Raw genomic sequence first — 12215 nt, 5'->3', positions numbered from 1 at the left:
TAGACAGCAGCATTTACAAGAAACTACTGTGTAGGTATGTTGGGAGAGATTATTGTTTTGATTTTTTTTTCTTATTCTTATAATGAGTTCAGGTTTATCGAAGTTAGAACTTTCACAACCACAGAGGAATTTTTTCAACTAAGAATGTATAGCTATAAGAGTTCCGGTATTGAAACTAATTCAAAATCCTTAAAAAAATATTATCCTTCAATAACTGAGTTGTTTCGTTCAAATGAAAAAAAAGTTATGATTGTTCATTTTCTCCAAAGGAATAAGACAATGTAAATTTTGAAAAAAAAAATTGTATGTTGATTTCTTTCCAGTTTCTTATGTCAACAGAAGAATAAAACATCAATGATATATTACTTATTTGAAAATTTTCAAAATTCGAAAATTAAACTCAATGCAATTATAGTAAAATATTTTATTTACAAAAATTGAAGTCACTAGGCCAGAAACAATAAATACAAATAAATACAATAAATTAAAATAAAAAACATTTTACAGAATATCCTGAAGAATATCGCATGTTTGAAGATGAAACCTCTTTAATGGAAAAACATATTTCAAGAGGTTCAACATTTCTTCCAACAAAAATGAAACATTGTTTAATGGAATGATTGAAAAGGAATAAATACAAATAAATAAAATGAAAGACAATGAGAGATTTTGCTAACAAATTGAATTTTGCTTCTAGAGATTCTCGGAAGGACTTATGAAACATTACCTACATATCACAATATAATACAAACTCGAAGGTCACGGGAAATTTTGTGACCCCAGACAAAAAAAAGATATTTTTTTTTCTAGGAAGTCCCTACATTTTCTATAAAATAAGCGTACACACTTAAAAGTTGGATTTCGTGTCTATAACATAAAATAAATTAAATAAATACACACTTAATCTATATCACAGATATTGAAAATCTAACTGGGCAAGAGAATACATTTAAGGAACTAGTAGTTCAGTTATTGGCTCTCAAATTTTACACTGCTTTGGTTTTTCGCCCTTTTCCAACAAGAGCCCAAGATTGCGCAAGAGAAGAAAATTACTGCATATTTCTAGAATTTTTAGTCCTTTTTCTTCCCTTCGTTTTATTTTTCCTCACACCTTTACTTTTTGCGCCAAATTTTTTACCACCTCTCTTCTTTCCCCCGTTTTTCTTCATGCTTGTCTTCTTCAGCAACTTGAGGCTACGCTTGAAGAAGGTTTTCAGCCTTCGGAAGAAGTCTACGTCCATCATTTGTGCAGTTGAACTGTCGAATGATTTTTGCAAACACCCTTCTCTGAAATCAGGAACTTCTGGCTGAGTATACTCAACGCCAGAATGACTCTCGAAATAATGGGACAAAGTTATATTGAATTCACAAACGACTCTCCTCAAATTCAACCTGGTTTCCTCGTAAATTTCTTTTCTCAAAGAAGTGTTTAATTTCATGGCAGTTTCCACCGGAATCGCCATGAGTTTGTCGATAAACTTCCCCAACTTGATGATGATCTGGTAAAAGTTCTCAGTAATCTGAAAAAAAAGAAAAATTGATTTTACCGATTTTGAAAATGTCACGAAGTTTCAATATACCGTTTGAGATTTTGCTATGATTCAGTGGAATAAAAATGTATAGGTGAAAAAAATTTAATCAAACTGAAAGCATTATAAAATGAGTAATTTTGAGAAATGTAACTTTTCAGAAATTTCCCATTGAAGATAAATAAAATTACTCCTACTAAAGTATTTTAACCCTCTCACCTCTTTTGTTCCTTTGAATTTGTTGAGGTGTTTCATGAATGCTTTGATGTTGAAACACTTACAGCTGCCTGTACGTTCATTCTGCAAAAAAAACGAAACATTCAAATTAATGATAAAAGATTTGACAAAAAAAACAAAATTTTTTTCATGTTAACTGAGTTTTGCAATTGATAACTTGAATATGACATTTCTATGAGGTTGGTGAAATTACGACAAACAGAAATTCAGTAAAACTATCTATATATCTATCATGAAATATGTTGCAAATATGCTTAATATGCTAAATATACTTGAAATATACTCACTCTAAGATGATGAGGATACAGTTTCGCAAGGCTTTCTTTGATGATATTCTGTTCAATTAATTTGCCGAATATTGTCATTTGTCTGTTAGTTTTATTAGTGTCAATCCCCGAACTTCTACTGTGTCTAATTTGTCTGCCACAGGAATTTGTCCAGAATTCATCTGATTTCTGATTGAGAGGCATGGGTGCTGTGGCACTTAGTCCTGTCAGAAGAACTACGATGCACATGAGCAAAGTGCGATTGTCTGTAACAAAAAAAATCCATAAGTACTATATACATAAAGTTTGCAACAGCATGTAATTTTATAGTCTAAAAATATTGTACCAGATTATCTACTCGGTTATATCAATTCAAGACTTGAAGCTTAGCTAATTAGTATATCATAGGGCTACATTTTGGAACATTCAATTATTATTGATTGTGATTTCAATTAACTTTGGATTCATATTGATATTGAAATTGATATGATCGGAATCGACTGAAGAACTTTAATAAAAAAAAATTAGATTTGCTAAACATTTGTCTAGAATTTTGTCTCAAAATGATGATAATAAAATACTGAACATATTTGCGTGTGCTGTCACGTTCCAGGAAAGTCCGTCTCCAAAAGAGATAAAAAGTATGATAGAAAGAAATTATATTTACTGAAAATTTGTTCACTCAATGATAAAACAATTGATAAAAATATATAATTGCATTGAATACATTAGAGTGTGCTAACAATATTCTGAAAAGTGGTCCTCAATCATCTTTTCATTTTCCAAGAAAAAATGAAAATTACTGAATAAGAAAACAAATCTCATGGACAATGGTTCTCTTGCCAAACACCAATTATTCAGATTTTGTAATATATTTCGTCTTTATTAGTTCACTTTCCATCATGTTGATACCAATAGTTGAATAAGTATTTAAATTCATCACATTCGTGATTTTGTTTTAAGAGTTTTGAGATCATAAAGAGTTCTGAATTGGAAACACCGAACCACGAATTCAGGTGACACATTAAGTCAATATGTCACAATTACTCAATATGGAAATGGATGATTAACACACCACCAATTTCTCAATGAATACCATTATTTATAAGGCATGACTAACTTCTGTAATATTTCATGTTTGAACGATCTACAAATATATCGGTATGCAAATTCAGACAGTGAGGAAAATTTTGAAAATGTCTTTGAATATACAGAACTTTCTTTGACCTAAAATTGAAGCAACAACTCACGCGAAAAACCGCAAATTTTAACAGAGAATCCCTTCCATGAAGCGCACTTCGAAACATTCACCAAAGTCATTTTCACCGAACATGAGGACACCGCGCACACTATGAAGGTACACCAAATATTAGCAGACTTGTTAGCAGACTAACCGACTGACTAAGACTAAACTATAGAAGAGTGGACACCGAGGTCCAGCCTCCCATGATGAATCCGTCATCAAGATGTTGAGTTAAACGCTCCGCTATTGTTTTTTATTGTTTTCCATAGGTGGCTAGAATTAATTGTTGCAATGCGTGGAAGGGGTAATATTTAGATATTTGTAAGTGCTGCGGAAACGACGGGTTACTCGACTCGATTACGATTTTTGATAAATGCATATCGTAGCGATACTACTCGGTGTAATAGTTCAGGTGACTAACTCTCAATTATATATTCAGTGGCGGAAAGTTATGAATTAGCCAAGTGCAATCCTATGTTACCGATTTTGAATTGTAATGATTTCGGTATTTACAACAGAAAGAACGCTTTTGACTTCAACAAAGAACCTTCCCATTAAAGTTTTGTTTACTTATATTCCGAATTTACATTGTTTGATTGATGCTGGGTCTATTGGGTGTTGTTCTATAATTGTTTCTATAATTATTTCAAATAAATTCACAAATTAATTCACAAAAATAGTTTTACGGAAACAAATATCTGTTTGGACAAGTAATAAACATCAAACTGAATTGTAGTTAGTTCGTTAAATGTTATTTTACGTAAGGTATGGAAAACCAATATTATTTCTATTCAAAAAAGTCTCTATTATATAATGATTATTTTCATTTATAACATATTTAGGTTAGACAAGAACATTTTCTCCAGAAAACTGGGCATTATTGCCCCTATTTTTCACATAAATGTTCAATAGATTTCATTACTTTCAGGGGTGTGATAATTAACAATATCTTAAATCTACAATTTATCGATGAATACAATTTTTCGGGTTGGATGGGATTTTCATCAAAGGTCATGATTGGAAAAAGAGATCATAGGCAATAACATATTTTACTTCAACAGATTCAATGGAGCACAATCCTTGCATTAAATGCATATAACATCTCGTTAAGTGTGGTTTTTTGAAAATTACTGTTTTTTGGGAATCGATAACTGAATAACAGTAAAACTCACCAAATAAAGAAAAAAAATTATCAACTGTCTCTAACTCTTTGAATTGAATACAAAAAGAAGCAAGGAAAATATAATACTTCAAGGTTTGAATAATGTTTTCTTTAATAACCGTTTCTATAAATTATTTAGGACCTATCATTTGTCATCTTTCTCAAAATCAACTGAATGAAAAAATTCAATCTTTGCAACTGACAAAATATTTTTGAACTACAAGCTACAACCAAAATGGGGTCTACTGACTATATTTTTCACATAACAATATAATTTTATGGAAAATATTAACAACACTGAGGACTAAGTGAAACAGTTAGTTTTCGTTATTCAACTACGAGTAGGTATGGAGTTTATCATTTCGCGATAAATGACTCAATTGTTTTACCTAAACAAAAACGATTGTGAAGTACCTGTGAGTAAATTTTCTACGGAAACTCAATTGAGAAGCCACAATAACAAGTTATAATAATAAACGATCATTTTGCAAATTTGTTTCAAATCCAACAAACATTTCAATAAATACGATTCTAATTCAAACGATAAAGTAATTCAACGAATGTAATTGCTGTTTTCTATTTGCATAAACAATTTGATAACTACTAGTGTTACAGAAATTACAGAAATACTTATTCAAAAACGGGACATCGAAAATTGCATTGAAAATCTTATCAATATCCGTAGTTGTTACCTTCAATGAAATTATCCGTGCAAATTTGTGTAATACACTTTTATATTTCAAACTAAAACACTAGAAATTACGACCACTAATTGAATGGAATTCGTATCCAAACGAGAGGGGAATTTTCCCGCGCCAAATTGCCGGCACACTCGATACAACACGTGAAACAAAACACAATCACCTACGACAAGCTTTCCCAATAATCCGCACTTATCAGGGAGTTATTTACCTGTGTTAGACCTCAACGAGACTGCCATCGATTGTAATTTGAAAGTAGAGTTGCGGCTATATGTGTAAAATCACTTTTCACTATCTCAAATATGAATCATCAGTTAGGAGGTGACGGCTGGTGTTTAGTTGTTAGGCATGTGTCTCCTCTTTTTATAGTCCCCCACATTTCTCGGGAAACTACGTGCAATAATTATAAAGATAGTCAATCGAAGGTTTGGGGGATGGAACGGGGTCAATTTTAGGGCTCAATTCTAGGGGTGAAAATTTGTTTTTCATGATTTTCGCTGAAACTAGACCTTTCATTGTAAGAAGCTGTAGGAAAATTTTGATGATAAACAACTGCTGAAATTTTCCGAGAAAAAATTGAAAAATAGGTTTGGTAATTTTTCATTTTTTTCAGCAACAAAAATCTTTTTTTATATCTAGAGGATTCTTACTATTTCGTGTTTTGAATGTATGTTATTTTTCTGATTCATTAAATTTTAATATTAAACCAATCTTTGCGTAATTGTAGATCAACACCTTAAATGGGTCGAGCATGTGAAATATGTAAACAATGAAGCAATTAATTCAAAAATTTTACATACTAAGGTACATATTAGACAATCGGAACTTAAAACTTATATACATATCTTTAATTGAACCTTCATTTAGATACTGTATACTAATATGAGGAGGATCATATAATAATTCATTAAAAAATTTGAAAACTACTCAGAACTATATACTAAAAATAGGTTTGAAAAAAACAAACATTTTTCCACTGTTAGGCTTTACGAAGACCTAGACATATTTAACATTAACAAACTACATATGCACCAATGCTTGTTATATATGCATAAAAAACAAAACCAATTATAAATCCCAACAAAATTATTCCAACTCAAATCATCACGAGCCAATCGATTGATATACCGTTATTCAGAAAAAGTAACACCCAAAACAGCCTTTTTTATTTAGGTCCGAAACTATATAATACTACCACTTCAAATAAAAAAATAAACTCATTTCCTTCAAATACCAAATGAAAAAAATGATCAAAGAAAATAGAATATACCTATAAATAAAACTAAAGTAAACAAATAAATGAAGAAAAAGGAATGAATAAATAAAAATAAAATTAATAAAAATTAATGATGAAATAAAAAAGTACTCCTCAGTTTTACTCATTTCTACTCAATTTTACTCAAAATACCCATATATCATTTATTCGCCAATGTTTTTTATAAAAAAAATATCAAATTTTTCAAATTACTAGCCAAGCATCTCTCCAAACATGAAAACATCAAAATTTAAAAAAAAAACATAAAAAAATTATCTTTCGTCGTGCAGAATTATGCACTACAAGCATTTAGGCTTAGGTAATTTCTGTACAGGATTATATATAATTATTTAACAACAATTTAAATTGTAAAAAGGACAATTATGGAATTAATGAATGAAGTTTGATAGAAATACCTTGTTTTCAGAAGAAAAATCACATCTGCTGAAAACATTTTTTTTTAATTGTTTTTTTATGAATTATCTATTCTCAGATAGTGTGTAAGTGTAGTAACATCACCCTGAACTAAAAAATATTGTTGAAACCCATGGGAAATGTGAAATGTAATCAATGTTATTTTATTCAATGGAGGAACTACAAATCACTGAGCATTAAATATCATATTTCAAATGGTTTCTGCGAGAAAAAAAAACATGACTGGAAAATTTTGCATTTTCATTTCAATATACGAAATATATCAAATAGTGACGTTTATGAAATTTATGAAAATTTTAAAAAACTATAAGAGTGTGTCAACATTTCAAAATACACTATTTCGAATGAAAAAATTGTTCTCCAAAAAAATTAATAATTTATTACTTTTGGAAATTATCACCATCCCAACAAATACAAAGCAAGCACTTTTTCCAATCATCAGAACTGCAATACTCTTCTAGACGCCTATTTCATTAAAAGAGTTGGCCTTTTCAGGGAATCTTAGTTTTCTTCATCTCCGGATGAAGCTAACTTGGTTGATGAAACTCGAGAAGAGTTTTCCATTTCTGGTTTGGTACATTATACGCCAGAGACTTCAGTTTTAGTTTTTATCCTAGCAACTGTTTGATAATTAAAAGTACAGTCAATTAAATGATACAGATATAGAAATAAAATACTTTGTCTAGTTTACACTTACTCAATGTATTGAATCTGCTGAAAACATTTTTTTTTTAATTGTTTTTTTTATGAATTATCTATTCTCAGATAGTGTGTAAGTGTAGTAACATCACCCTGAACTAAAAATAATGTTGAAACCCATGGGAAATGTGAAATGTAATCAATGTTATTTTATTCAATGGAGTAACTACAAATCACTGAGCATTAAATATCATATTTCAAGTGGTTTCTGCGAGAAAAAAAACATGACTGGAAAATTTTGCATTTTTATTTCAATATACGAAATATATCAAATAGTGACGTTTATGAAATTTATGAAAATTTTAAAAAACTATAAGAGTGTGTCAACATTTCAAAATACACTATTTCGAATAAAAAAATTGTTCTCCAAAAAAATTAATAATTTATTACTTTTGGAAATTATCACCATCCCAACAAATACAAAGCAAGCACTTTTTCCAATCATCAGAACTGCAATACTCTTCTAGACGCCTATTTCATTAAAAGAGTTGGCCTTTTCAGGGAATCTTAGTTTTCTTCATCTCCGGATGAAGCTAACTTGGTTGATGAAACTCGAGAAGAGTTTTCCATTTCTGGTTTGATACATTATACGCCAGAGACTTCAGTTTTACTTTTTATCCTAGCAACTGTTTGATAATTAAAAGTACAGTCAATTAAATGATATGGATATAGAAATAAAATACTTTGTCTAGTTTACACTTACTTAATGTATTGAATTTCCACAAAATAAATAAGTCATCAATATCACAAAAAAGTACACTCAATCATTCATCAGTTTTTGTCTCACTTTTTTTCAAAAAATAGTTCGCAGTTAGTCAATAATACCATTCAAATTAGTCTTTTCATATGTTCAGACGATATGACGCTACAAGTCAGTTGGGAAGCTTGTTACAAAATTATTATTGATGAAGTTGATGATAGTTATAATCATTTTCAGGGAGGGTATGAAATATTGTGCTTGTGACAAGAAAATTAATGAGTAAACTTTTAGGAGATGGAAAATGGTTTTTCGTATTTTCCATCGGAATCAAACCTCTTCAGGTTGTATTTGATGGAAAGATATACAACTGTAGTGGGAAATATTCCTTCTTGATAATTTTTTCAATGTACGGGGACTGTTATAAGTAGTCTTTATGTGTTCACGGAGTTTTTTGTTGATATGGATATTTTATAAATGTACTGCAGGAACAGATGATCTGACAATTTCCTCTGCAGTGAATTGATTCACAATATTCGACAATCTAATTGCCTTACGATTTTATTGTGAAACTTTCGATTTTCTCGCTCACAGCACGGTCATGAATATTACTGACTCTTCTTCATCAATTATTCATGTGAGCATAATGTCTCAAATATCACAACCTCAATTATTTTCGCGCACACCATGATAACTGCCATACCCTAATAAATCGAAAGCTGTCAATTTCTTCAATTTTTGTGAATGGTAAATGGTGTAGCTAACACTATTCTGATACTTTGTTTTGATATATTAGTGTATTTATTTTGCTGTGGTCAAGTATAAGTATAGTGAGAGAAATTTTATTGAATTATGTATCACTCCAGTTATTTAGGAACTGAGTGAAAAATTCTAGGGACAGTTCTAAAAAAGTTTCAATAACAAAATGGTATACAATCTGTTCAGTAAATTTGTCACTTCCATGTAGTACTTTCATGGATTTTCAGAAGTAGTATAAATACCCATATTTACCTTTTTTGGAGGAAGTCCATTGAATTTCTAGAAGAATTTCCTCGATGCAGAGTGCATTTTTTGAAGAAACAGAAACATGAGTCATCACCACTGAACAAAACATAAATGTATGAAAACGATGATGATTTTCACACAGTCTCAACTGGAGAATTATACCTCCAGTAATTGAATGAGTCAATCAAATATTAATTTCATCATATATACTATCAGATTTGATATGAGAGATAAGAGTAGGCAATAATCGGAAGTAATGTGGATATTTCAGGAGTGGGGAGGATTATAAAACTGTAATTTTATTGAGATAAAGTATCAAAATCACCTTGACTTTTTAAATTATTGAATAATCGGCAGTGGCACTGTTTTTATAACTCAACTACAGTATTTTCGTATTGAATGGAATAGCCAGGTAGATTTTTTTTTCCTAAAGCTGGATTTACACAAATTATTTGAAAAAAATGGGGAATGAAATATATTCCACTCGCGTATATACTAGTGAATGAATTAGATGAACTCGTCAAGAAAGGATGATTCAAAATTTAATCGATTTGATGAAAAAAACATTCACATAAGTAAAGAACTTCACTGGGTCAATATTCTGCCTTTATTGTGTTAGATGCAAACCGATTCGAATTCGGTTTGTTTCTGTCATTCATCAATTTCTTCATTTTAGAATTTATTCAATCCATCTCTCACTTCTTTTTCTTTTTATTTCAATGTCATTTTCAATTGTTTACTTTCCCCTATTCCCCATAATTTTATCACTCCACGTATCACCTTTCTGTCTTCTCACAATCCCAATTAGTGTTCACTAAATAAATCCTCATCGTCACCTGAATTTTTAAATTCCTTCTTATTGAGACCTTTTACCCATCTATCTCAATCGATACCTCTTTTGTTCTTCCTTTTCTGTCTTCACTAATCTCTATTTCATTTTCAAATCTGACTTATTGAAGCAGGAACACGTTGTTGATTTTTTTGAAACCTTATTTCCTTTCATTTTCATCCATGTTATTTGTTCTTATTCCTCAATTGTTATTCAACCTCTCGTGTTATATTTTTATATTTTTTGTTCTCATTCTAAATTATTGTATTGTGACGGATTGTTTGCTTCGTCCTCTCTCAAGAAAAACCTTCAGGAGAGCTTCAGTGTATTCCATTTTCTTTTCTACATTTGAAGCTATTCTTCCTTTTTATATCTTTTAGGTCATATAATATATCTCCTCTTCATAATTCATAGAAAATATAAGGAGAGTGGTCTGGATTTTGCTTATCAAAAATTAGAAATTAACCCTATGAAGAAACATAGTTCAATATTGAAACAGTAGTATATTTCATATTTCAATTATTTTCATTCGTGACAAAGGCACTATGGAAAAAACAATTATTGCAAAAATTGAAGTGAATTAGAGAACCAATAACAAAAATGAAGTGAGACGATACATGTCAAAATTGAGAAGCTGGAAGAAATTGAGGTGGATGGAAGCTAGGAAATGATCCACGGAAAGATCTGGTATAGGTACTGAGAACTGTTCCAAAATTGATAGCAGAGAGACACGAGAGCAATAGAAAATTGGGATTTGTAGTTTAGATATTTTTCTTAAACTACGGTGGTTCTTCGAAATAACAATGAAGGAGACAAGGAAACATTTTACGAAATAACTAGAAAAACAGATCGAGAGGTAAATAGATGAATTTGCATGAATGAAATAATTATTGATATGTAGAAGAGGTACTTATATGAAGCAGAAAGAACCGATAACACAAGATGAACGGGTACAATAGATGTTGAAAGAAAATGGGAAAACGGAGAGTTATGTAATCAGTTTTTGTAATGAGAGTGATAAAGAAAGCACCAGAAGAAGCAATGGAATAGTTTACAAGTATTCAGGTAACTGAACCAAAATAACCAAGGTCTTCAAAACAAGGTAATAAGAAAAGTTCAACAAAAAAATGATGAAATATGTGGTGTTGGTGATTCAGAGACACGGTGGAAAGCGAGTTAGAAAAAGATCATTGTACGAGTTTCAGGAGAGGTGAACAAACTGAAATAAAAATTCGCGCCTACACCAGTTTCCACAAGGTCAGATTTATCGGTATTAGTGAGACCGTCCCGGGGCGAAACTCAAGCTCACAACTTTTGATTGTATGTAATATAAATCAAAGTTGAGAAATAATATGAATCAAAAATCAGGTACCATTTAATGCAAATTTTTCCCATCGGTGACAGGCCAAAATGATAATGGTAATTGAGAAAAATAATTACATTTGTGATGAAAGTATGGAGTTTTCGAGACGACAGTTGTACCACTGTTCTAATATGGTACCATTTCCAGATTCCATGGTCATTTGGGTGTGGTACCTAGATTCAAAGCAAACAAAATATGTATATGTCGTTTACGTCAAACGATTTCATTTCCTGCCTTGACCCTAGGATTCCCAGTTACGGTCGAGAGACTAATAGAACATCCTTGTACACGTATTATTGTTTGCCTTTATGATATATGAAGTGAAGTCACTAACACGAGGCTCATAGTTTTCATTATAGTAAACGCGTAGTGTGTCAAGTGAATGAATTCATTCACTAGTTTCAGTTATTTAGTAAGGTTATTATGAATATTTCACACTTCACTTCATTGATGATTCAGTTTTCATGTTGTGGATTTCTTTATTCTATCACAGGTATCGCCAATTTAGTCTATATAAATTGATTATTTGAATATTGGAAATATTTTTCCATTATTTATTCAACACGTCAAAAGAGCTATAGTAATGTTTTCTTTTTCATCTAGAGAGTGTTATAAACAACCCAATAAGTTGAAATGGGTATCTTCTCATTTATTACTATATTTATAATCAATAAAATGAAAATCAATACTTCAATTCACTGATTTCTTTTTGAAGGTAGCACCTGATAGATTGAAACCTTGAGTCTGTGAGTGGCACTCACAGAAATCTTGAGTCTATCAACTGGTGAAGACAT

The 12215-nt window shown here is 30.7% G+C and overlaps 1 protein-coding gene across 4 annotated transcripts; it reads right to left on the bottom strand.

Moving 5' to 3' along the window:
• Window positions 1-409: 409 nt before the first annotated feature.
• LOC111508841 (uncharacterized) lies at window positions 410-9408 on the bottom strand. Of its 4 annotated transcripts, none has more exons than XM_023164457.2 (4): window positions 9236-9408; window positions 2054-2298; window positions 1749-1829; window positions 410-1520 (listed from the first exon to the last, which is right to left on the bottom strand). In XM_023164457.2, exons 1-4 carry the CDS (start codon window positions 9336-9338, stop codon window positions 1050-1052), a joined length of 900 nt encoding a protein of 299 aa, XP_023020225.2. In that variant the 5' UTR covers window positions 9339-9408; the 3' UTR covers window positions 410-1049. The 4 variants fall into 4 exon arrangements, with proteins under 4 accessions (XP_023020225.2, XP_023020227.2, XP_023020228.2 ...); XM_023164459.2 differs by lacking the exon at window positions 9236-9408 and adding an exon at window positions 5350-5494; XM_023164460.2 differs by lacking the exon at window positions 9236-9408 and adding an exon at window positions 5130-5341.
• Window positions 9409-12215: the final 2807 nt, after the last annotated feature.

This window comes from Leptinotarsa decemlineata, unplaced genomic scaffold (assembly GCF_025532065.1).
Source record: "Leptinotarsa decemlineata unplaced genomic scaffold, Ldec_3_MD MMD2_tig00002974_RagTag_RagTag, whole genome shotgun sequence".
NCBI classification, from domain to species: domain Eukaryota; kingdom Metazoa; phylum Arthropoda; class Insecta; order Coleoptera; family Chrysomelidae; genus Leptinotarsa; species Leptinotarsa decemlineata.
The sequence above is the reverse complement of the archived record's forward strand: the minus strand, read 5'-3'. Positions and strand labels throughout refer to the sequence as shown.

Excerpts from the sequence above, each read along its gene's own strand:
- LOC111508841 (XM_023164457.2), bottom strand. The coding sequence starts at position 9,338 with ATGTTTTGTTCAGTGGTGATGACTCATGTTTCTGTTTCTTCAAAAAAT. Across the intron at positions 2,299-9,235 it reads ATGGACTTCCTCCAAAAAAG|ACAATCGCACTTTGCTCATG; the intron begins GTAAATATGGGT and ends TTTTTGTTACAG. Across the intron at positions 1,521-1,748 it reads AATTCAAAGGAACAAAAGAG|ATTACTGAGAACTTTTACCA; the intron begins GTGAGAGGGTTA and ends CTTTTTTTTCAG.